This window comes from Eublepharis macularius, chromosome 19 (assembly GCF_028583425.1).
Source record: "Eublepharis macularius isolate TG4126 chromosome 19, MPM_Emac_v1.0, whole genome shotgun sequence".
Taxonomy (NCBI): domain Eukaryota; kingdom Metazoa; phylum Chordata; class Lepidosauria; order Squamata; family Eublepharidae; genus Eublepharis; species Eublepharis macularius.
In genome coordinates this window covers 3,863,736-3,889,895 of record NC_072808.1, presented here as the reverse complement: position 1 = coordinate 3,889,895, position 26,160 = coordinate 3,863,736, and the positions used below count along the sequence as shown (strand labels likewise).

The window sequence follows — 26,160 nt, the reverse complement described above, 5'->3', positions numbered from 1 at the left end:
CAGCTCTCTTTGTCAGATGCATCTACAGAGATGGGTGCTCTAGGAACTCTGTTTCTCCTATGAAATGAGATAAAAACGAGAAGGAACCAATTGTTACTTTCAAGGACACTAAACGTCAGTGGCTAGCTGGGGACAGAGAGATGGGTCTGCTGTTGGATGGCATCCTCCTACAGGTCTTCAGGTTTTTCTCAGTGAAGAGAATTTTGAGAGGTTTTCTAAGCTGAGTGGAATATAACTGGATAGCAGCCAATTATACCAGCATAGATATTTGAAGTCAAAAAGTCAGTATAACACACAGAGAACATATGCATGTAGAAGCCTGCAAGTGATATAAGGTGGGGGAAATGGTGGGCGGAATTCATATCAGGTGGGAAAATTTAAAATTTGGATTTTGGTGGGAGGAAATGACTCCACAGGAAGGGGAAGAGTTGACCTTTGACCTGGATGTGACATCACAAGATATGAACTACTCCTGCTGAGCTTCCTCCGCTCCCTAAACTCCACTCCCCCCCAGCCATCATCCCCAAATTCTCTAGGAATTTCCCCTGTTGGAGTTGGCAACACTACACTTTATGCATCTGAAGAAATAATCTCTGAATCTCAAAAGCTTATGCTGAAATATATTTAGTGGTAGGATATGAACTTTCCTGAGCCACATCTCAGTTCTTCAGATACCAGGTATCCAAAGAAGTGAGCTGCAGCTCATGAAAGCTCCTACCCTACCACTAATTTTGTTAGTCTTCTAGGTGCTACTGGATTCTTCCAGCTGAGATCTGGGCCCTGTGGGACTTACTACTAGGGATGTGCACTTCGGGTTTCTGATTCGGGTTTTTAACCCGAATCAGGCCTAATTTGGAAAAAATCAGGATTCCCGAATCAGCTCCAGCATTGCTGAGCTGATTCGGGAATCCCGAAGCAAAGCTTTCCGAAGTGATTTGTATCACTTCAGGAAGTTTGGGTAGAGCAGCAGCAGCTCGGCCCGCAACACTTTTCTAGCTGTTTGCTAGAAAAAAGCAGGGTGGGGGCAGTGGCAGGGAGGGAAGTTTAAAGCAACATGTATTGTCGATGGCTTTCACAGCCGGAGAACGATGGTTGTTGTGGGTTTTCCGGGCTGTATTGCCGAGGTCTTGGCATTGTAGTTCCTGACGTTTCGCCAGCAGCTGTGGCTGGCATCTTCAGAGGTGTAGCACCAAAAGACAGAGATCTCTCAGTGTCACAGTGTGGAAAAAGCTTTTCAAAATGTTGCTTTGAGCTTCAGTGTGCTCTGTAAAGATTCCTGAATCTTTACGGAGCATACCAAAGCGATTTAAACACCTGAATCCTGAAGCGGGAAACCCGACTATTTTTGGGGTGTGCATCTCTAGTTAACTACAGTACCGCCAGGCCTGTAAAATAGGGATCTTCCATCAAGTCTCTGAAAATGGTTGAGAAGCTGGTGAACTATCTTGCTGGTTCCTTGCCTGGCCTGCTCCACTCTCAAAGCCTAACTGAGATCTGTTGGGCCTACCCACGGTGATATGTACTGAACTTACAGCCCTGCCATATTTTAGGGGTCCTTGTTGGACTGTGTTTTATTGTTTTACCATTTTATATGGTTTTAAATAGTATTTGGTAGTATTTTATGGTATTTATATATCGTTGTAGTATGATGTTGTGACCTGCCCTGAACCTGCTTGTGAGGAGGGCAGGACATAAATCCAATATATAAATAAATAAATAATGCAAGGAAGTTCTGTGTGCTTGTACAAGATCTAAGGACCGCAGGAGCCCCTCTTCTTCCACTTTTGCTAACAATTGAAATTCACAAACAAAGTCAATTTCTGAAAAGAAAAAAAAAAGAGGGAAGGACCTTGAGAAAGTAAAACAGTTTATGAGGTCAAGATTTCTAACTGCAGTGGGCGTCAGGGTAATTCAAGACACACAGAAAAGTGTTCATTACACTTATAAGGAGGTAATGATAATTTTATAGTCTCTTACGTTTTATGGGCTCTCTCAGTTATCTTGTAGAACACTGCAGGGTGGTTTAACAAGTTGGCTGATAAAAGACCTGAAGTCTCTCTCTGTTGAAGGAAAACTTGAGATAAGGAGGTTCAGGGGCCTATCCTAACACATTTGCCCCCTTTCTCAAAGATGAAACGAGCTAGAAGTATGTTGAATGAAGCCTTAAATTTTGTCTCTCTGAAGCTATTTTAATAGCCCAACTAAGGGGCATAAATTGAGTTTGTATACCTGTTTCTACACCATCTACTTTGCTCTTCCTCTGAGGGCTGCAGTACATGGATTTCTCCTCCCCCATTTTATTCCCCACAACAACCCTGTAAGGTAGGGTCTAGCTGAGAAAGCATGACTACGCCAAGGCTACCCAATGAACTTCATGGCACAGCAGAGACTCAGAAAGGAAGAGAGGGGAGAAGAAACAGAAGTGATTTTATGATATTCCCCCCGTTTTTCCAGCAGTGGAAAAAAACAACAGATGGAGTACGTTACCAGGAATTGTTTTTGGATAATCTCTATTAGCTTAGCAATGCTATTCAGTTCTATTAATTCTTTTGTTTGTTAAAACAGGAGGGGGGGAGAGATCTGGTCATCATCTGCCTAAACCACAGTCTTTTTTGCAGTGGCTCCTGTATTATACAACAACCTTCCCAGACGTGCTATGAATGCCACCCCATGTCAGGAAGAGTTACAGAACAGCTTTTTTAAATGAGTGGTTTTGATAGCTAAGGAGGGTATATTGTACGGTTCTTCTGAAGCAGTTGTAATGTACTCATTGATTTTAATTTTTCTTATTCCACCTGCCTTTTAAGCGGCATTGAGTCCATAAGGAGAAAAGCAAATTAGAAATGGCACAAATCATCAGTATTCCTACGTTTTGTTAGATAAAGTAGAAGAATGGGCTGGTATAAATATTATCCAGAGGAGTTAGCTGTGTTAGTCTGTAGAAGCAAAATAGTGAAAAGTCCAGTAGCACCTTTAAGAATAACCGACTTTATTGAGGCATATGTCTTTAGGAACCACAGCTCTCTTCGTCAGATGCATCATCAGCTTTTGAGAACCACAGCTCTCTTCGTCAGATGCATCTGACGAAGAGAGCTGTGGTTCTCGAAAGCCGACAATGCATCTGACAAAGAGAGCGCTGAGGTTTTCGAAAGCTGACGATGCATCTGACAAAGAGAGCTGCGGTTCTCGAAAGCTTGTGCCTCAATAAAGTTGATTAGTCTTAAAGGTGCTACTGGACTTTTTACTATTTTATAAATATAGTGATGAGACAGCATGTTTTGGAAAGAGGAAAGTATTATTGATCAGTGCTAGATATTGGTCTGTTTGTCTTTGGTGTTTGAAAAGACAAATCACAACAAATTAAGAAGTGCAGTCCGTTATCTGGCTTGGTCTCATTACGAGGACCGAAACAAGGCTGTTTGAGGCACCTTTGGAATACTTTCAAGTAAAACGGACTTGTCTCAGAAGGGGGGGAGCTATACAACGTAGTTTCTACCTAAAGTAACAGCATAAATTGGTCTGAGGTAAGTGATGAATAAGAGGTCTTTCTGACACAGCAGCTGAATGTTCATCCGCTCACCACTGACTCAGTCCCACCAGGACTGATGTTTCATTCCAGCCTGAGTAATTGAAAAGCGCAAGCTGTAAACATTCAGCCCAGGATTGGATGATTATGGGCATTTCTTCTCAGTTTTACTCACAACGTTACTAAATTTCTTAGTATTAGGGAATTTCTATGACCCCTATTCTAAAAGACCTATGTATGAGCATTTATTGGAGTTGACCTGCTACATAGAAGGCAAAAGTTATTATTTGTAAGCAGATTCTTCCGGTGCTGTGGTTAAGTAGGGTTAGAAAGCCCTGTTGCAAGGACAGTATCTCTCTTGTTTTGACTTTGTACTCAAGGATTTAGCTTGGATAAACCCTCTCTCAGGAAGACACCCAAGATTCCCTTGTGGCACCAGACGTGTAACATGTTTATATTACAGAGAGAGTTTACTGTCTTGTCAATCAGACTTGTTTTGTGTCATGTCTCCTGAAGAATTGATCCCAAAGAATGGTTTGTATCTAGTCTTGTATAACAATTTTATCTCTTTTCTGTAAGCAATTAACTTTGGAAAGTATGTAAGATTCTCTGCTATGGCTGATCTTTATGCATGTGTCGGAACATGGCACTGCATCTGGGTTTTATTGTAAATCAAGCTCATTAATTCTTTATGGATCACTTTTGGTGTTTTAGTTAATTGTGGGTGACGGCTGTGCGGAAATGTAATCTGAAAGCAGAGTACCTTTAAAGAAATTTTTCCGTAAAAATAGTGAAAATAGCGACATTACCATATAATGCTTCCCGATCTTTCCCGGGTGACATGGTGGGAGCTGTCTTGCCGGGACTGGAATCTTTAGAAAATCTCACGCAAACTGCAAGACAGCAAAGGAATAAAAAGCACCATCAGGGTCAGATTGCATGAGACACAGTAGCATAACCACGTCCTGCCACAGAGCAAACAGGAAATTTTTCATCTGCCTTCTCCTCTGAAATGTTCTTTTCTCTTTCTTTTTCCTAGAAAAGAAGGGACTGAAGGAAATACATATAATCGGTCACTCTGTATATAAAGGAATGGTGGTGGGATGGAAAGAGAGATTGATCATAAAGTTAAGACCACGTGTGGCATTTGTAGAGACGGCGGCAGGCTGAAGATATGGTTAGTACCAGTCTAACAGAGAAGGATGCTGAAGTATGTCAGATACCTGGACCAAGACACAGAAGCAGAGGTGAGGGTACCAGCTACTGTTCCCCTGCGGGTAAACCTTAGGATCTGCCATGAGATCCAACATCTAGTCCATGGAATTGGAATGAAAAGTGACCATAGAAGGCTGAATAAACTCTCCTCATAAGGCAGATCTATCCATGTGTTAAGCCCGTCCCTGTTACCCACCTCAAGCAGGAGCGAAGGCAGTACACCATACCAGGATGCCCACAGGGCAGGTAAAAAAATTTGTCATGGCTTATGCGCTTAATTCATTTAGACCACTTTGGGAGGAGCAAAACAACTGCGTTCACAGGCTGCTCTTTCCCATTTGTGCTTTTGCCAACATTGTATGAGGAACTAAACAGCAGTTTCTTGAATCTAATCTACAGAAACTAGATGCAGGTCAAGGGTCCAGAGGAGTTAGCCATGCTAGTCTGTAGTAGCAAAATAGTAAAAAGTCCTAGAGCACCTTTAAGACTAACCAACTTTATTGCAGCATAAATGTGAGTTCATATAATGGGTAGCTGTTGTATGTATTGGCTGTCTAAACTGCATATAAATAGTAAAAAGTCCAGTAGCACCTTTAGGACTAACCAACTTTATTGTAGCATAAGCTTTCGAGAGCCACAGCTCTCTTCGTCAGATGTATGCTTTCGAGAGCCACAGCTCTCTTCGTCAGATGAGCTGTGGCTCTCGAAAGCTTATGCTACAATAAAGTTGGTTCGTCCTAAAGGTGCTACTGGACTTTTTACTATTTCTATGCAGTTTAGACGGCCAATAAATACATCAGCTGCCCATTATATGAACTCACATGAGGAAGGGGGAGGTGAGACTGAGCTCATGGCAGTAGCTGGATTTGAACCAGCAGAGTGCTGATTTGCAGCCCAACCACTGATGTCAGAAATCCACCGATCTCTGTCTTATCCAACCCGACCCCCAGTAGTACGTCCCCCCCCCCAAAAAAGTCAGTAAAGAATGGTGGGTGGAATTGACCGTGATTGCTGGTGCATGCTTTAAATTTGGTACTGCAAGGGTACTGCCAAGCACTACTGATGCTAGGGCCATCCTTGTTCTATATTAATAGCCTGATCCTATTTGGGATGACTATTGCAGATGACTGGGGAAGGCAATGGCAAACCACCGCTTAACAAAAAGTATGCCAAGAAAACATCGTGATGCGACATGCCCCCATGGTTTAGTAATGACTTGGTGTTTGCACAGGGGACTACCTTTATCTTTACCTTACCTATTTCAGCATAAATGCAGCAGGAGGCAAGATTCTACTGACAAGCAGTCAGTCATCAAAGGTGCATAAAACCCCACTGCTGAGCACGAAGAGGGGCGCTGGCTGTGATCCAAGGGTATTAATATTTAACAGCTTATTTCCTTATTAGCTGTCCAGTTTGGTTCTACCAAGACTGGTGTCTGCAGAAGCATATCTTTGCTTCATCTTAATGTGTGGACGGAAAGAAAATGTTATTTTAAAAAGAAAGAGGCGGGTCAGTTTGAGTTAGCTTTTCAGAGCCTCACATACTACCCTACTCCCAACTCACAGAAGTAGACCACTCACAAGACAGTTTTCAGAGATACTCAAAGTGGCCGCAAAGAAGGACTTCAACTCCAATCAAATGCAGATGTTATACTTTGAGTGGTAAAATGCCCAGTAGCAGCTTTAAGGCTAACCAACTTACTTGTAGCATAAGCTTTCGAGAACCATAGCTTTGTCAGATGCGTGCATCTGACCAAGAGAGCTGTGGTTCTCAAAAGCTTATGCTACAAATAAGTTGGTTAGCCTTAAAACTGCTACTGGACTCTTTATTATTTTGCAACTACAGACTAACACGGCTAACTCCTCTGGATCTATATTTTGAATGGGCTACACATGCCTACGCACATCTAAAACATCCTTCAACATTTATACATTCTGTCAAAAACAAGGAAGAACATTTATATGCATTCTCTTCAGACCCCTGCTGCTAAGACTGGATCCATGTGTAAAAGCTAACTGAAAAAAATGTAAGAGTGTTAGGGCTGAACCTGACCTTCGTCAGTCAGCAGCTTGAAAACTATTAAATCTGATAATTTTCAAGCAACCTAAATGAAGACTTCTGACCTAGGCTGTCTCCTGACAGACGTTTTTCTCCACGACTTCCTTACAGCCAGTGATGTAGGGCAGAAAATTTTCCAAAACTGAAAACCTTCCAGAAAATTTCCCACCCCACATATAGTCTGTTTTATCTATAGTTGTCAGGGCTGTTGGGCTACAAATCAGTCATGTTAGATGGGCCAAATGTCAGATATGAAACATTGACAGCCGTGTGCTTGTACACGGTCAAGGCCTGAACGAGGCACATTGGCCTTCTTTTGCTAACACGATTTAAATTTTGCTAATGTTCTTTAAATGATTTATTTTACTTTGAATCGGAAAATTTTCCGGAAAATCTTCATCATTGCTTACAGGAGCATGGTTTTGGGGAGCATTCACACGACGTTGCCCTCTATTCCTCCTGTATCTGCTCCGCTATGACCTTTCCAAACCTTATTTGACATGATCTTTTTGGAAAAGTGGTGCCATCCCAGCACCACTGAACGCAGTACGGATGAGAAAGCAGGCATCCTTGCAGGTCCTACCTTTATTAGTATTTTAAAAAGAACGACTTAAACTCTCTTTCCAGCAAAAGCAGCACTGTTAGCACTTCAAGATGGTCATAAATGGCTTTTTTGGGGGGGAAAGATTAATGAAGAACACACACTCTTCCTAATAAATGTTTAACTCTGCATCCCTCACGGCCCTCAAGATTGATGGAGATAACCCGGTGCCAGTCTGAAACGTCGGGAGTTTACTATTCTCTGTCTGGGAACAACAAACATGTTTGCTTTAGATAAGGGTTTATGGGAAGGACCCTTGTGCTACTGTTGACCAATTTTGGTACAATGACAAATGCTAAGCTTTAACCCTTTACGTAAGAGTGCTAGATTTGGATCCAGCGGAGGATTTCCAGCCAAAAAAAGGGGGCAATTTCTCCCCTCCCCCTCCCCCTCCAGCAGCATATTTATGCTATTCCAGGGAGGGGTCCCAGGAACAGCAGTTTGGGCTGCAGTCTTTCCTTTCTCCTATTATATGCTACATCTAAGCCTCAAACTTTCTGCCGCGGTCAGGGGACTCGGAGGCTAGTTTTTACCACGTAAATTCTGATGATCAAGGTGTTCAATTCTGCCCCCTATTTCCCACAAGTAATGGAAGTGTGGAAAGCATACAAGACCCTTGCTGTCCTTCTCAACTGTTCTACAAGGTACTCTTTTCCAAACTCTGCAGTAAAGTTGATTTAAGCGGCTTCGCAGCGCCCCGAGGTGCCAGTGTGACCATTCACGTTGCCCTCCTGAATAAACCCCCATCTACAGAAATTCACTCATCAAAGTCCTGCTCAAAACATTCCGGAGCTGAGACTGACCCAGAGAGTATATTGCAAAATATCCCTTACGCTGTTGTAGTGCAAAATCCTTATTTCCCCCCTACGCTAGCAGAAAATCCCAGTTCAGTTTGTTAGGTTCAGAACTCCCCACATTATGTTGTAGGAACTTTCCCATCTCATCACGCTTCGAAGCCCTTTAGTCCCATAATAATCTTTGCCAGTCATTCCCTTCACATATTAGTGACTGTAGCAACTCATCTACCCCTCCGATATACAGTAACATAGACTTCGTTTTTCTTTTTTGCTTTATATGAAGTGGCCTTCTGGCAAAACAAACTGCAAAACAGGGGTCTAGTCTGTCCACAACAATCCTTTAGGGTAAAGGGCTCACCTAGATCATACACGTGACACAAAGCAGGTTGGGGTACACATCAAGATCCATAACGGAGCAGGAAAAAGGTGTGGGAGGGAAGGCTGAAACATAAAGTCCAGACCTAGAGCTTTCCCTGAGCATAAATCATGGAGGTAACTTAGTAATAGCGGGCCAAAAGGGTAGGTCAACGGGGTCTGGTGGCATGGTGTAGTATTTTCAAAGGAGAATATTTTCTGAAAGAATAGCAATCATTCAGAAGCAGAGATACAGGACAGAAGGGATGGTCTTCTATCCAAGTTTCTAGAGATCAAAGACCAAAAAACACTGGAGTCTTTATTATTTATTGCGGAAATCAGGAGGCCGCATGTCCAATGCATTTCCTCTCTTTTTTCCTATTTAACGTTTTCCTATATTGGCCTTTAAGGTTCAACAGTTCTCTTAGAACTCCCAGCATATTGTTCCTTTTAAATTCATGTTTGTAATGGACGGCCTTCTTTAGAAATTTGCACTCACGCAGTCAGACCAACTATTGGGTCTTTTGACTTCTTGAATGTCCAAGGGTGGCTTAATGTATAGCGGTTCGAAGATATTGAATAAAGAGTATAAAGACGGAACAAAACGGTTCTTTAGATTACTTGAGAGGAGTTTTTCCTCCCTTTCCCAGAATTTTTCAGAATCAAGAAGCTTGATGCTGCCTCCTATTAGCAAAAGACCATCGAATGTGGCATGGAAATGCCTGCTTATCAGTTGGGTGGAACAAATGCTTATAGCACAGATTACTATCCACAGGGGTGCAGAGGCTGAGGGCCAAACTACAAGTGATGAATGACACAAGTTGGACACTTGTCAGCGTCCCTCAAGTTTTGATGGGAAATGTAGGCAGCTTGGCGGAATGTTGGACAAGTGACAGTTGAAAAGTCCATTGGACAGCAGTCGGAGAGCCAAGCTGCAAGACCAGGACGCCTACATTTCCCATCAAAACTTGAGGGAAGCTGACAAGTGTCCAACCAGTGTCAGGTGTCGCTTGTAGCTTGGCCCTGAGTGAAATTGGAAGATGGTCCCCTCCCAATATATTCTTCCAAATTAACTCTCTCAACTAGATTAAAATAATCTGCTGCAGTGCTTTTTTAAAAAAATCGATCAAACTGGCCCCCTTGTGACCCAAAAAAGTAAAGTCACCTTTTCCATCAATTTCGCTTGGCCCATTTAAGATGACCAACCCTCTCTGCATGGAAAACTCGAGCAGTTTGAGCCCTGCAGTGTTAATTGTCTTCTCTTTTACAAATAGGGAGAAATAATAACAACAAAATTCGATTTACATACCACCCTTATAATAATATAACAATATTTGATTTATATACTGCCCTACAGGACAACTTAACACTCACTCAGAGCGGTTTACAAACTATGTCATTATTATCCCCACAATAATCACCCTGTGAGGTGGGTGGGGCTGAGAGAGCTCTGGAAGAGCTGTGACTGACCCAAGATCACCCAGCTGACATCAAGTGGAGGAGTGGGGAATCAAACCCGGCTCTCCAGATTAGAGTCCCAAGCTCTTAACCACTACACCAAACTGGTTTCTTCTGGTTCACAGCTTAGCCATTTTTTAACCAGACACTGTCATTTTGACCGATTCTAGCATTGAGGTTATCTGCAATAAGGATTGGGTGATTAGGAAACCAGTAGGTCAAATTATCATATTTTTCTGAAAAGAAGGACTAACAGGTCAATACATGTCGATTTTGAGGGAGGGATATGGGTTGATATTACTACAAAAGAGAAATCAGTCAATTGTATCAGAACAGCTAAAATCAGATCAAAAGAGGCCACCCAATCTAAAGATATTAAGGGTAAATAAAATGTGGCCAGTTTACCCGCCTCTTGGCCTTCTCCCTTTTGAGCCGCCTTAGAAAAAGTAATGTAATTTGAGAAAGTTATGGGATTATTTAAGACAAATCTCTTGCATTAAAATAATGTTTAAAAAGTAAATAGAAAAGAGTTGACCTGGAAAGAACCATTTGGTCTTCCAGCCAGCCACATTCCAACTTGATATTTTTATATCACTACAAAGGTATTGTCATTGGCTGTCAGGAATTCAATTTGGCCAGCTGAGAAGGTAACATTCGGATTTGCAAAGCATAAGTGAACTTTGGGTTCAAGAGGGATTGGGACTGAAGGGTCGGATGATGGAATGCTGTGAGGGTTTCTTTACAAGGAAGGGAATAATCCTCTCCCATGGTTTTGCAAAGGGGTTTTCCCCCATTTCTTCTGATTTCCTCATAGGTTGTTTGCTTCTTTCTCTAAGTTAGGGAGTTTTCATATAATCGTAATACAGTAAGTTCTGCACTCTTATTGTTATTCTTGTCATTGTTAGCGGATTTAATTGCATTCCTTTGTTGGACTTCGAACGATCTTGTAGTTGTTCAAACCTCTTGGTAATATCAGCTTGCTCTTCAAGAGGGAGGGTCTCAAAAGAGTTTAAGAAACTTTTATCAATTGCGCCCAGATCGTTTTCCTTTGAGAGTATTGCAGTAAAGTTTTGCATTTTCCTCGCCCTTTGTGGTCCAGGACACTTCTCTGACCTCTTGAGGAATTGAGGTTTAGTTAAGTTGATCAATGGAATCTCCAATACTTTGGGGGCCTGGCTCCTAGCTATTGGGGTCTACTGCTATCATTTTTATATAATTTAGATACTTTTGAGGGGAGTTTCAAGGAAAGGGACCAAACTACAGCAGAATATGCCATTACTGCTTACTATATATTTACAGGAGTGAACACGTTTCCCATTTTGCATGTGCCACTGTTATTTCATGCCTCGATGTACGTTTTAAGTTGATTGGCATGATGTCAAACTACTGAATTTGGCTTCAACTTACTTCATACCTTGTGTGTCACCTTTATTTATCTCCAAAATTGTTGATATAATAAACTAGCGTAGCAAGTAATTCCTTTACTCGCATCCTTCAAGAGATTTCTGAATCTGTGGGCCAAGCTACACATGACGAAAGACACTTGAACAGCAAGTGTATTTCTCCCTGTTCACTTGCCCTCCAATCAATCCACTTGCCGTTCAAGTGTCATTCGTCATGTGTAGCTTGGCCCTCAGTGTCAAAGATGTACAAGGAAAATTGATGGCTTCTGTAATTTCAGTGGCAAGACAACATTTATTTTTTGTTGCTCACAGAAACCAGGGTGCAATCTTGCACCATACCACTTTATATATATAAAATATCTATTATATCTATTTCCCTACCTGTTCAACCTCTATGCAGAGTATATTATAAGGAAAACTAGATTAAATCTAGAAGAAGACAGAGTGAAAATTGGTGGAAGGAAAGTTACCAATTTGAGATACGCAGATGACACCATGTTACTGGCAGAAAATAGCGAAGACTTGAAACGACTACTGATGAAGGCTAAAGGAGAACACCAAGAAGACAAAAGTAATGACTACTGAGGAATTACACAATTTTAAAGTTGACAATGAGGAAACTGAACTTGTTCAAGATTTTCTGTTCCTTGGTTCAATCATCAACCAAAAGGGAGAGTGCAATGAAGAAATTAGAAGAAGATTGAGACTTGGAAGAGCAGCTGTGAGGGAACAACAGAAGCTCCTTAAAGATAAAGATGTCTCTCTGGGAACCAAGATCAAAATAATCCAAACTATGTTATTCCCCATTACTATGTAGGGATGTGAAAGCTGGACAATGAAGAATGCTGACAGGAAGAAAACTGATTCATTTGAAATGTGGTGCTGGAGGAGAGTTTTGAGGATACCATGGACCCCCCAAAAGACAAATAAGTGGGTCCTAGATCAAATCAAGCCTGAATTCTCCCTAGAAGCTAAAATGACAAAACTGAGGCTATTGTACTTTGGTCACATCATGAGAGGACAAGCCTAATTTAAAATAAAGTATATATAAAACAAACAATTCAATAGAACCATATAAATACACAAACACAACACTGTAAGTAGGGCTGCCAACTTCCAGGTGGGGCCTGCAGGTCTCCCAGAATGACAAATGATCTCCAGTTTACAGTGATCAGTTCTCTTGGAGGAAGGGGTCACTTTGGAGGGTCGACTCTACGGCATTATACCATGCTGAGGTCTCTCCCGTCCCCAGGCTTAACCTCCAAAATCTCCATGAATTTCTGAACCCAGATTTGGCCATTCTAACAATAAGAGAGGAAGACCAATAACAGTTATTGGAGGTACACCAAAATAACCAAAAAAAGTATCCATCCAGTGGGGGAAGACAGTGATAGAGGGACACAAATCTGAGCTTTTTTGGCGGGGGGACAGCAATAGAGGGACACAAAAACCCCTTTGAACATTTTTTTGGGCAGGGACAAACAGAATGAGCCGCAATTTGGGGGGATACTGTATTTTGATGTAATTTTATTGGTTTTATTGTTGAAAATGTATTTATATTTATATTTACTGTTTTATCCTTGTGACCCGCCCTGAGCCCGCTTGGGGGGAAGGCAGGCTAAAAGTCGAACAGATAAATAAATAGTTTCAAAGTTTTGCTGCCACCACAGAGAAGACACTGTATAGGGCTTTAAACTAACAGGAGAGTATTTATTTAATTCATATTTAATTCAAACCCTTCTTTCTCTCCAATGAGGATACAAAGCAGCTTACATCATTCTTCTCGCCTTCATTTTAGCAATAATGGGGGAATTTTTTAATCCCCATGCACAGCTTCTTTGCTCCAAGTCAGAGTTCTACCAATCGACGTGGGAACATGCCTCTGCGCCCCTCTGAACAGGGAGAATGGAGAATCTACTCTGGAGAAATGGCAGGTGAGACAAGAGTCAGGCATCCTGCAGCTTGAAATTCCCCTCCTTTTTAAAATACTGTTGCAATTAGGGGGATAGCCTCTGCCAATTTATATCATAGGGAGGTTATAAGAATATAATGGGGAAACCCCACAGTTTCTCAGTCTTCTTGGAGGAAAGGCAGAATGCCTGACTGGAAAAGTTTAATGCATTCTTTCACTTATCGGTGCAGCCTGACCACAGAGAGTCATTCCGATGTCAAGAGATAAAGGAAAGGGTGGGAGGGGAAACGATGTTTGTCATTGCAACATTTTTTCATACAAGAACAAATGTGCACTACATGCCATTTGACGGGAACTACTGAATCTTTTTTTAACCCAAAGAGCAATTGTATGAGACTCGATGCAAACTTCTCATCACAAGGAAGACACAAGTGCCATTTCAGATCAGCTAAATCATTATTATTGCATGATAAAAACAATATAAAAGAGTAAGCGAGGCAGCAGCCTGGATCCCACTGAACAAAGTTCGAAGCCTCTCCACAACGTAACTGGTTCTTTCTTTAATAGAAGAACCACAGAAGTTGGAGGAAATTTCCCGTCAAAGCTAGGAGGATGTATGCCAATTTATTAGGGACTAGCTAGGCTGATACAAATCTGAAGTTTGAATCTTTCCTTTTTTTGTCCTTTAGGTAATATAAATACCTCTTTTAACAGCTACCAATCCAACCTCTTCCTTGCATTGATAGTTATTTCAACTAACACATAGTTTTTATCAGCATTTAAATCAACAGGCATGTTGTTAAACGGGAGATGATTTGTCTCAACATGCTTTTGTGCATCTGTTATTTCATTCTCAGCTGTACAAGACACAGGCATGCTTTGAAGCCCAGCACTTCTCAATCTATTCACCCTCCAAATTTCAGTTCTAGAACACAACAGGAGGGGTTGAGGGAGAGCGAATCCCACCCGGCTTAATTCTTCAGGAGCATCGGTATTTCTGTCATTTGCTGGTCACGTGCACTGTGTTGCCGCTGCGTGGATATACTATGAAATGGCTCCATGCCAGACACATAACGTTACATACAAAAACAACAAGAAACAATTAAGAATACTGCAATGCTTTAAGAGTAAAAAATGTGTTGTATTAGGTTCCATAACTCAGAGCCATCTCATCAGATTTAAATACAGGAAAAAAAATAAGAAGTGGGTTCAAAAGGCTATGAAACTGCAAGTACAGAAATTTCTTTTCATTGTCTTTTGTTTCTACTGATTTTTCCTATATACTCATGTGCGTGTGTATCTACCAATGGATGACACACACCATACATCTGAGGAAATGGCTCTAGCTCATGAAAGCAGAGAACACTATACATCTACTAGCCTGTAAAGCATCACAAATCTTATTTCTGTTTTACTAGGCTAACGAGGCCACTTCTCTACAAATTGGTTAGCTTCAGTACTAAATATATCTATGGATCTTGCACAATAAGTTAGGTTTATCATCAGAACAACCTGTAAATAAAGGTGTTCCTGACTTTTTCCAGCTGACAGCTGTACAAAACTTGGCTGCCATAAAATATTTCTGTTCACCCAGAACAGAATTTAATTAAGTGGGCGATCTTTTAACACCCTTTTATAGTGTGCTGTTTAGTCTGAAAGTTATTTCCAGTTGCACAGTTCTGCTTAGTTTTTGCATTGCATTCGTCAATATATCCAAGCGTAAGAGTGAATCTTGCCTCCTTCCCTGGCCCCAACTGCAGAAGTTTTCAGACAGACAGCATCTCATTCTTTAAGCCAATGTAAACCTCATAAGCTAGCTAGTTTAGCCCAGTTGGGTGGAGTCAGTGTCTGAGACTGAGCAACAGAGGAAAAGGCTGGCAGCTGGGGCACTTGATAAAATTTTATGCACTCTTATGATCTTGAATAAGGTAACTGGAAAGACATTGTATGTGAAAGCTAATGAGTTAAAGGAATGGGTGGGTAAATTTAGTTGTGTGCTATTACAAAGCTATCGTGTTAGCTTTGCACGGCTGTAATTTCTAAGCTGAAGACCGAGGCCTGGATTCCAGTTTTTTCCTTTAATCAAAAGGACTGTATTGAAAGACTCTGGCACTTGGTGGACCAGAAGAGTTGGACTTTACACACCCCAAAGTGGTAGCAAGGAACAACCAGTTACTTAACTGAATTCAAACATATTACTTGCTGCAAGTTTCTGTTCTCTGTTGCACTTGTGTGTTCAGTTGTAAAAATCCAGTTGTATTGTTCTGTCTGTGGAAAGGCCTTGACTTAAAGAAATACCTTAACTTACATTCGTCTTGTAAGTTTGGTTCCTAATCTAGCCTTGTACAACCCATACAGAAAGATGTGATATTAACTACCTTTCTCTGTATTCATATCCCAGTAATGCTGTGCAGCTTTGATAAGAAATTTTGTGGCCAGCCACACACATATACTATGCAGGCTGCTTTTATGGAAGTTGATCCAGAGGAGTTAGCCATGTTAGTCTGTAGTTGCAAAATAGTAAAGAGTCCAGTAGCACCTTTAAGACTAACCAACTTTATTGTAGCACAAGCTTTCGAGAACCACAGCTCTCTTGGTCGGATGCATCTGACGAAGAGAGCTGTGGTTCTCAAAAGGTTATGCTGCAATAAAGTTGGTTAGTCTTAAAGGTGCTTATGAAAGTTGTAATTGCTATTTTGCCAAGAAGAGACCTTGGACTTTTCTTGCTATTATATTTGCCATTTGATTAGTAAATGCAACAAAAGCCGTAAAACCGTTTAAACATGTGGGGGCCTCTCTAAACAAGCAGCTCTACACAAAAACCTTGCTTTAAACCACCTGAGAAAGAGAGAGATTTTTTTTATTTAGATATTTATACCCCACTTTTCTCCACAATGGAGAAGGCTACAACAATCGTTCTCTCCTCCTCCATTTTACTGTCACTACAACAACCCTGTGAGGTGGGCTGGGCTAAGAAAGCATGATTGGCCCAAGGTCACCCAATCAGCTTCCATAGCAGAGTGGAGATTGGAATTTGGGTCTTCCCAATCTTAGTCAGGCAACTACTGCTTCATGCTGCCTGCAAGCCTACTTATATTGCTATTAACATGGGGGAGAATACACACATTTGCAGTAACTCTGTCTCCAACTGTTCTCAGCCTTCCTTCCAAACTTAGTATCTGCTCACACTCAATCTGCCCTTCTGCTGAGTTGGCAAAAACGACACGGGTGACATTTTCTGGAACATTAGTCATACTCATATGTTTGCTCTGCAAAATGACAACCTAAGCAAGAAAAAAAGAAAGCCCTCCAAAAACGCTTTAGAAATAGTTTTTAACCTTCTGTTCACACAACAACACCTAAAAAGTCTAGTTTCTTTGCATGTCGAGCATTCTTGCTCTCAGACAGAAATAGTACAATGGAGTGAAGCAAGGTGAAACCAGGGCTTTCGGATAGGACATTTGTCATTTTCTCTGGAAAAGAGGAACAAAGCGTGGAGCGTATGAATGGCATCCACTTATTACAACAGATCCATGCTAAAAGGTTACGAGTTGTAACAACAGGGGACTCTGTGTGGCTCACACAGAGCTTAATTAAGCCCAGCATTCTGTTTCCAACAGGGTCAGACAGGTGCCTGCCGAAGATCATAAGTAAGGGATAAATATAACCGCCCATGCCTTTTCTTTGTCCCCAGCATGTGAAATTCAAAGATATAATGCCTCCATACACAAAGATTTGAGCTACCATGTTCCTGTATGGCTGGATTCTTAGAAATAAGATACGAAATACTAAAGCTTAAAAATATGAACAGATGAGAGAATCTAGGTTTCATTCATAAGGCATGCTTACCTGGAAATAAATGCCTCTGAATTAAACCAACTGGCCTGGAGTCCAAGAAAACATGCTTGTAAATGTCTCAAGTCACATGCACGCGGAGTCACTACTACCTAGTTCCTTTTCCCAGAGAGCCCCCTGTCTTCCTTGTCCAATATAAACTCTGGACTGGACTCTCTTGAAAGTGCTACCATGTCCAGGAATGCAGGCTAAGACAGTGGAATGGATCCAGGGGGAAGAAAGAGATAGGAAAGGCAGAGGTTAATGATTACCTCACTTAAAACTGAGAATATTCCCCTTGGGTCATGCTGACTCCCAACCTCGATTAGTTTTTTTAAAAAACGCTGACTGATGATGGCTCCTCCTTCAATGAAAATACTAAATAAAATCCAGGACTCTTCCAAAATCTACAATTTATGGAACAGGGAGGCAGAGTATTATTTCACTTCTTACATATTTTTAACGTATACTTATGGACAAAATGGGAATACTCACATACACAGACAGAAAAGGAGCATGAAACCAGGAATAGCAGTTCTTCCAGACTACTTAACAATATTTACTGTTTTTAACTTTGTATTGTGACGCCCTTTGGCCATATACAATTAAACCTACTACCTACCTACTTAACAATACACATGCTTACATATGTATAATGGGTTTTTTTTACTGCTGGATCAGATACCACCATTAACCTTTACAGACACTAGGAACAACCAACCAGTTTTAACAGAGAATGCTCAATGAGCGAAGGAACATAAAGTAAAAGCAGAGTACTGGACTTCCCTGGACCTCCCAAATAAGGAAGAACTCTTTTCCTTTTGTACGAAAATTAGATTGGTTTGAAAGCAAATGGCAGCAGTACTTGTTCCCCCTTTCAGAAAATACACCCACTCTCAGAATAAGAGACCCACCCACCATCAGGTGAGGTTGTATTTTTCTTTCATTAAGTATCCAATAGGCGCTTAGCTAGTCCTGAACTGTTTATTATGGTAACAGACCAGGTGTTATTAGAATTACACTATGCTATTAGAACTATTCTAGCACCCTGCCTACAGTTTACCTTGGCTCCCCTGCACATGCACAAAATCAACAGCAGCCTTTTGTTGTGGTGACCCCCACCCTACCCTATAGAATGGCCTGCCTGAGATTGGGAGCCCCCACTCTCCTAGCTTTCCACAAAGGATGCAAAACTGAATTAATCAAAAAGGCTTTTGTGTTGTAGGGAGGGGCTCTCAGATGCTTCTCTAACGAGTTAGGGACCATAGACTTCACCACAGACTTCACGTACCACCTATTGTCTTAAATATGTGCTCCTATGAGCTACTTGTGTGCTTCATGCTTCATGTGGTCTAATGTCAGCCCTAGAATTGCTTATGTTCTGTTTCAGCATTTCTTCAGCTCTGTATTGCAGTCTTACTAATGTTTTGTCTTTGTAAACTTGTGTTTCTTTACCCTATGACATTGTTTATGGAAATGTCCTTGAAATTGACTGTACTAATCTCACACTGTGTAACCCGCCTTGAGTCTCAATGAGAAAGGCGGACTATAAATGACATAAATAACATAAAAATAAATAATAAACAAACCAGGTGTTATTAGAACTATGTTACATTATTAGAACTATTCTAGCACTCTTCCTACAGTGTACTTTGGCTCCCCTCGCCATATAAAAGGACATAGACTCATACCCCATATGCATGCCTAATACGAAGACATTATGTGTGTGTCTATCTATGAGTATCTAATACATATATGTATTCTATAGCCATATGTATATGTATTGTCTGTGCACATATATTATGTATACATGCACCCCTTTTGGACACAACAACCTACACCTCACAAAGGACACTCATTACATTCTGGACACCTTCCCCCACCCCAGTATGGCGCCCATGAAATAATTCCAGAGAAGTCAGCTGTGTTAGTCTGTAGTTGCAAAATAGTAGAGTCCAGCAGCACCTTTAAGACTAACCCACTTTACTGCAGCATGAGCTTTCGAGAACCACAGCTCTCTTCATCAGATGCATGATGAAGAGAGCTGTTGTTCTCAAAAGCTTATGCTACATTAAAGTGGGTTAGTCTTAAAGGTGCCACTTTAAGCTCTTTAACTCTCTAACTAAGAGAGCTGTGGTTCTCAAAAGCTTATGCTACACTTAAGAGGGTTAGTCTTAAAGGTGCAACTGGACTTTTTACTATGATGTGTCTAACAAAGAGAACTGTGGTTCTCGAAAGCTTATGCTACAATTAAGAGGCTTAGTCTTAAAGGTGCAACTGGACTTTTTACTATGATGTGTCTAAAAAAGAGAACTGTGGTTCTCGAAAGCTTATGCTACAATTAAGAGGCTTAGTCTTATAGGTGCAACTGGACTCTTTACTATGCATCTGACGAAGAGAGCTGTGGTTCCCGAAAGCTTATGCTACACTTAAGAGGGTTAGTCTTAAAGGTGCAACTGGACTCTTTGCTCTCATGAAATAATTACCCTCCTTCCAACACGCACGCACTTTATAACGCATGCACACCCAACTGCGTTCCGCACAGAAAAGGGCCCTGCCTCTCACCTCCGCCGCCGCTCCCCGTCCGCTTCCATCCCGGTTAATTCTGCGGCTCCCTCGGAATCTTCGCAGGCCCCGCCCCGCCCCCTCGCCCTCATTGGTCCGCTAAGCGACCATAGACCACGGAGGAGAGAGCGGCTCGGGTTGGGAGCGACACGCCCCCTGGTGGAACTGCGCCGAAAGGGCAAGGGGCCGCCCCAGTCCTGGAGGCTGAGCTTGCTTGCAGAAGTCTGCAGCACCGAAATAGGAGGGAATAGGGGCGCCAGATCCAGGGTGCACAATTTCTGGAGAATGGCTGTTTCGGAGGGTGCACTGCATGGCATTATATCCCGCTGAGATCCCTCCCCGCCCCCAAACCCCACCCTTCTCTACGCTCCTTCTCCCAATCTCCAGGGGATTCCCAACCTGGAGTTGGCAACCTTACCTCCACACACCAACCCAGAAAGAAAGAGAATTCATCCTGTACTGAATATATTTCACCGGAGTTTGGGAGCACGGCAAAGACAGAACATTTTTTTAGGGTTGCCAACCTCCAGGCAGTGCTGGAGATCTCCCGGAATTACATTGGATTTCCAGGTCACAAATACCAGTTTCTTTGGAGAAAATGGCTGCTTTGGAAGGTGGACACTATGGCATTATACCTTCCTGAAGCCCCCACCCTCTCCAGGCTCCATCCCCCAAATCTCCAGGAATTTTGCAGACTAGAGCTGGCGACCCTATTTTTAATCCAACATAAACTTGCATCAGCTACAGTAGTCCACACAAATTTTTGCTGCTAGATTAAAAACATTATCCGTCTTTCTTGTTCATTTTGGCAGCAACAAACTAACATGGCATTAGGGGCAAACCAGCTCTATGACGAAGCTCTGTGCTGGGGCAGCGGGGAGCATAAAGCAGGGGACCCCAATATGGTGCCTGCCAAGTGCTTTTGGAAAGTGGGCATGGCCAGGTGGGGCACCTGCCCAGGAGGGCTTCTGGCCACTGGATATCTGATTGGTTGTGCAGGTCAACAGCTGCTGCCCCCTCATTATCATCTGTCTTCTTTCTCCCCTGGTTCCTAGTGAATTTTTCAAAAAAATTAATCCTCTTGCCCTCTACATTTAGCCTTCCTCTTTGGCGTGCAGGTGCATCTCTTCCTTCCATGGTGGTGATTTTGTACGTGGCCATATAGTGGTTCCACCTGCCTTCCTGTATCAGAATTCCAAAAGGGCCCACAGGAATTTTGAGAATTGCTTTAAAAATAAGACCGTACATCATTCAAAGATGAGCCGGAAGGTATTAAAGAATAGCTATGAAAGCTCTGGTGTGCACAGGCTGAAATTAAACTCTGTAGGGCAGTTCTCTGTAACATGCTGGTGGAACCTGGTTGGGGAATTAACTCTAGTTTACAGAGGTCCAAGTGGGGTAGACTACTCTTTTCAACTAGAGTTACCATTTTTCCTGGAATTACAACTGATCTCCAGATGTTCTCTAGGAGGAAATGGAAGTTCTGAAGCCTAGACAGCTGCCTCTATGGCACTATATTTCTCCTTCCCCTCTCCAGCCATGAGCCACCCCTCCTTCAGATCTCCAGGAATTTCCCCAAACAGGAGGTAGCAACCTAATTCAAGGAAGTCTTTAGCGGTCTGATTCAAGGAAGGCTTTAGCTTTTCCACTCACAAGCAAGTGAGGAGGAACCCATTTGGATGACTAAACAAGTTAAGCTGGGGATCATGGGACCTGTGAAGACAAAATTCACATAGAGAGGGGATTGCAGAGAGAAGGGGAATTGGGTTAAGTGGAAAAGCTAGCAAAATCCAGCTCTTTGACTCATCCCCCAAGAAACCCACATGCATTTGCCTGCATCGCACAAATTGTGGAGCGTGTTCTAGGCATGTAGTCAGTATGCAAGTATCACAGAGCCTCATTGTTATCTTGTCGATGGTATGATCCTACAACAACACTCCACTTGCATTGCAGAGGAAGATTAACAAAATGGTGAGTGAGGTGTCTTGCTGGGAAGGTAATTTCCAGTGAAGATATCTTGGGGAGGGTACTGATCTTCTTCCTAACAAACTGCTGGTAAGTCTACAAGGAATCTCATGTTTCCCTAGAACTGTGTTCCCTAGACTAACATGGCTAACTCCTCTGAGTTAACTCCCCTAGAACTGTGTTCTAGGGGAGTTAACTCAGAGGAGTTAGCCATGTTAGTCTGTAGTTGCAAACCAGTAAAGAGTCCAGTATCGTTGCATCATCATTGCTTATGCTACAATAAAGTTGGTTAGTCTTAAAGGTGCTACTGGACTTCGTCTTTACTATTTATGGTAGATTAACATTCCCATTTCAACAGATGAAGAACAGACTATCAGGGCTGTCTATTCAGTTCACTTCTGTAACAGAGTTAGGAATATACTGTATGGCATCTGCGAATGGAAGGCCTGCCTTATTAAACCTTTAAGAATACCAGAGTGTCAAACATGGTGACAGAAGGGATCCAATAGGCATTGAGTTTTTGGATAAGTCCTTCACCAAAAGCTCCTGAGAAAGCTCATAAATTTAGGGAAGATATATCCTTTTATGGGTTGATGACTCGTTAAATAGGAAGTAGAAATAGACATAGGGAGGGTCTGTCAGATGCTTTGCTAATGAGTTAAGGACCCTAGATTTCACCACTGTGTGGCCTTATGTACCACCTGTTGTCTTACATATGTGCTCCTATGAGCTACTTGTGCTTCATGCGGTCTAATGTCAGCTCTAGAATTGCTTCTGTTCTGTTTCAGCATTTCTTCAACTCTGTATTGGATTCTTGCTAATGCCATGTCTTTGTAAAATTGTGTTTATTTAACCTACGGCATTGTTTATGGAAATGTCCTTGAAATGGACTGTACTGGTCTCTCACGCTGTGTAATCGGCCTTGAGTCTCAGTGAGAAAGGCGGACTATAAATGACATAAATATAAATGAAATAAAAATAAAATAAATTCTCACAGTTGTGAGCAGGAGAGTCCCTCCCTCCAAGACCTGTCACACAGAATCATAGATGAGCAGAAACGGACGGAGGGAATCATTAGGTCCAGTTCACAAGCAGACCCACTGCCTAAGAACCAAGAGACACATGACACAAGCGGCTATGTTAGCCTTCTCCTCAGCTCGCTTTTGGTATTGGAGCCAAGATGGGAAAAAAATTTCTGGGTGACAGACTGCAAGGGGGAGAAGGCACAATAGGCGTCACCTTCACCTGCACACCCTTTTCAATGACAAAATTAGACCCACATACATGTGAGGCAGATGCAGGGACAACAAAAAAGCAGTTGGTCTCATGGTGTCTAGTGTGGCTCTACCAGTCCCATCCTTGGCAGAGCTATACCCTTCTAAGTCCACTGACTTATGGATTTAGAAGGATGGAGCTCTACTCAGAAAGACGCTGTAAATTATCTCAAGGTGAAACTTGCTCCATCTTACCTTGAAGTCTTCCAGAACATGGGGTTTTTCCTCTCTCTGCAACCTAGGAGACCACCACCAAAGAAGACAAGGGTCTCTCCACAGAGGCAGGCAATACCAAACCACCTCTGTGAGTTTCTTGCCTTCAGAACTCCAGCAGGGGTCACCATAATAATAATAATATTCGATTTATATATCGCCCTTCAGGACAACTTAATACCCACTCAGAGCGGTTTACAAAGTATGTTATTATTATCCCCACAACAAAACACCCTGTGAGGTGGGTGGGTCTGAGAGAGCTCTGAGAGAGCTGTGACTGGCCCAAGATCACCCAGCTGGCTTTCATGTGGAGGAGTGGGGAATCTTACGTTTGTGTAGATGTACACAATTCACTGCATGTAGCTGTCAAGTCTAACTAGACGCTACAGGGAGAAAGCAACAACCCCAAAATTGCACGGGGTTCCCAACGGAAATCTCATTTCAATGCGGGTTTACTCTTTGCAACCCAAAATAATAATTAACAAGAATACCTACCCAGTTCACAGTTTTGCTTTGAGAAGTGTTTTTTGGGCATCGTCCAGAAGTATTACTAGCTGGCTTCTCGAATCCCTCTACAAAGAAAGAAAGCAAACCCTCTCTCCTCCCTTGCTATATAGCAAGTGTCTCCAATTGATAAGAACTCTTCAGAGTTGCCTTTCTCAGCTTGGTAAGGGGCGGGTTGCTCAAAATATCTTGGAGAAACCAATTACGCCTTTGCTTTTTTAAAAAAAGGCATACACGTAGTCCTGCCTACTGAAGTGGTGACTGACCTGAGAATAATTAATATAACTGCCTTTCCAATAATGAATGAAGAATGAATTGCGCATGAGAAACTTTGATCCCAGATCTGGGGGGGTTTTTTGTTTGTTTTTTTGCTGGTGCCAACAACTGTTCTGGACTTGGACACTGCAGGGTTATGGTGGATAAGTGTTAATTGATAGGAGGGAATTTTAATAGCCATTTGGTCAAAATTGATTAGGGTAGCTTTCTGAAGATTAATGTAGAACACATTCTGAACTCTGCACTGGATTGGGCTGGCCCCCCCCCCCCCCGTAAGGTTCAAATCTGGCAGCGTTTCACATTTTCAGCTACAGCTACGTGCAGCACTGATAAATCCCATCAAGATGATTAATAATGTAATTCAAAGTATCAACGATGATTTGGTGATTCAAAAGCACCGTGAAGACTGAGTTTATTAGCCAAATGACCCGAAGACTTTCAGGTGTCTCTCCAGGCATCTGTGCTTTGCTTCTGATAAGAAAAGGCTGACTACACAAGACCGCAGGAACAGAACATGCACTGGAGCAAATCTATCTAGCCGAGGCATCTACGGCAATCTATAAAATGCTGGTAGGGTAGGCACCCTGCTTGCGACTCACAGCTGCATTGCCTGTTGTTATAACTAGGGTACTACTACTAGTACCCATAATTACTAGCAAAATGCCTGTAATTATGGAGCGGCGTGCATAAGTAAGTATGAAAGAAGGGATTGTATTTGTAAAGGTTCTGTGCAAGAAGACATGTTGCACCCTCCTCAAGGTGCCCAATCCTCCAATGCTGGGGTTAGAGGGCAGGTTTTGCCCTCAGTGCAGGATCAACCTCAAGTTCAGTGTTTTACTTTTCCCCAGAAGAGTGACTAACAGCCCACCACTGCTATGAATGAGAGGTATCACTGAAATAGAAGCGGCATCTCCTTTCTGCTTCCAGCAACGCCACCCACTGCGAATAAAAACATTCCAACCTGCACATACCCATCCTATGCTATGCTTCTTGGTCATACTAGACTGTGGTGGGGCCTGACTGTGCATGAGAGAGGGAGAGCAATACTTACCACCAGGGTTTTTTTTTCTGGGAAAAGAGGTGGTGGAACTCACTGGTGGAGCTCAAGACCGCACCATGATGTCACTTTGGGTCAGCTGGAACAAGGGGGGAGTTTTTTAAAGTTTAAATCGCCCTCGGCGAAAAGGGTCACATGGCCGGTGGCCCCGCCCCCTGATCTCCAGACAGAGGGGAGTTTATATTGCCCTCCGTGCGGCCGAGCAGCACGGAGGGCAATCTAAACTCCCCTCTGTCTGGAGGTCAGGGGGCGGGGCCACCAGCCATGTGACCATATTTAAGAGGTGCCGGAACTCCGTTCCATCGCGTTCCCGCTGAAAAAAAGCCCTGCTTACTACCATTTAGGCCAACGAAGTTCACATTAAAAATATAGCTGTAATAAATTTTTTAAAAAACTCTAAAAGAGAGGTTTCCAGGATGTGTTCTGAGGAGCGCTGAGCGTCCTCACAAGTTTAACAGGGTTACTCAGTGAGAAGAATTTGAATCACCATGATGGGTGATACACTATTATCTTAATCTTTCCCAATAGGCCTTACCAGTGCTGTATGTACCCATTGTGGAAAATGTGGATTGCTGCTTCCAGTTAGAATTTCCCTTTGAGTCTCAATGATGACAAAGGAAATAACTCTATAGGATCAGTAACAATGGACAAGCACCTCTGAAAACCAGCACATCTATTATTACTCGTCTGTCTCTGCAATGCGCAGCAGTGGCCCAGGGAGGCCCACCTGATCTTGCTCTCCCATCTAGGATACTGGAAGGTGGCAGTGGAACAGCAGCAGTAGAGACAGCTTAGGTCTGTCTAGTGGTTGGGCTGGCCCTGAATTACCAGGTGAGTCCGAGGCAGGCATGCTCTGTGCCAGCCTAGAAAACTCCCTCAGATCCACTGCGACGTTCTAGGCTTTTAGCACAAATATGCCGGGGTTCTCGGCCGACAAAAAAAGCTCCAGGAAAAGTTCCCCCGCATGCAGGAAATCATTGCTCTAAAACAACATAAAGAAAACCAATCAATCAGTAGCAACAATAAAAGTCTGGATAAAAAAAGCGATATAGGCCACGCCCTCGGGAGCCCTTTGGAACGCAGCAGTCACAATTGGTCTGGTCAAGATGGAGCTAGCCTGACTTCTTCACATAAGAGTTCAATAAAGT

The 26,160-nt window shown here is 42.5% G+C and overlaps 1 protein-coding gene across 3 annotated transcripts in view; it reads right to left on the bottom strand.

Annotated features, from left to right (window-relative positions):
- The window catches only part of SLC11A2 (solute carrier family 11 member 2), a 64,406-nt gene extending 40,666 nt beyond the window's left edge, over positions 1–23,740 (bottom strand). Inside the window, exons 1-2 of one of the 3 annotated variants that reach the window (XM_055003971.1) lie at positions 23,671–23,740; positions 4,336–4,419 (exon numbers count right to left, since the gene is read on the bottom strand). In XM_055003971.1, the coding sequence (XP_054859946.1) occupies positions 4,336–4,419; positions 23,671–23,710 (124 nt within the window). In that variant the 5' untranslated portion in view covers positions 23,711–23,740. Of the gene's footprint in view, positions 1–4,335; positions 4,420–17,173; positions 17,292–19,723; positions 19,787–23,670 lie in introns of those variants that run through there. The other 2 variants (XM_055003972.1, XM_055003973.1) reach the window with 2 other exon arrangements.
- Between the last annotated feature and the right edge of the window lie 2,420 nt (positions 23,741–26,160).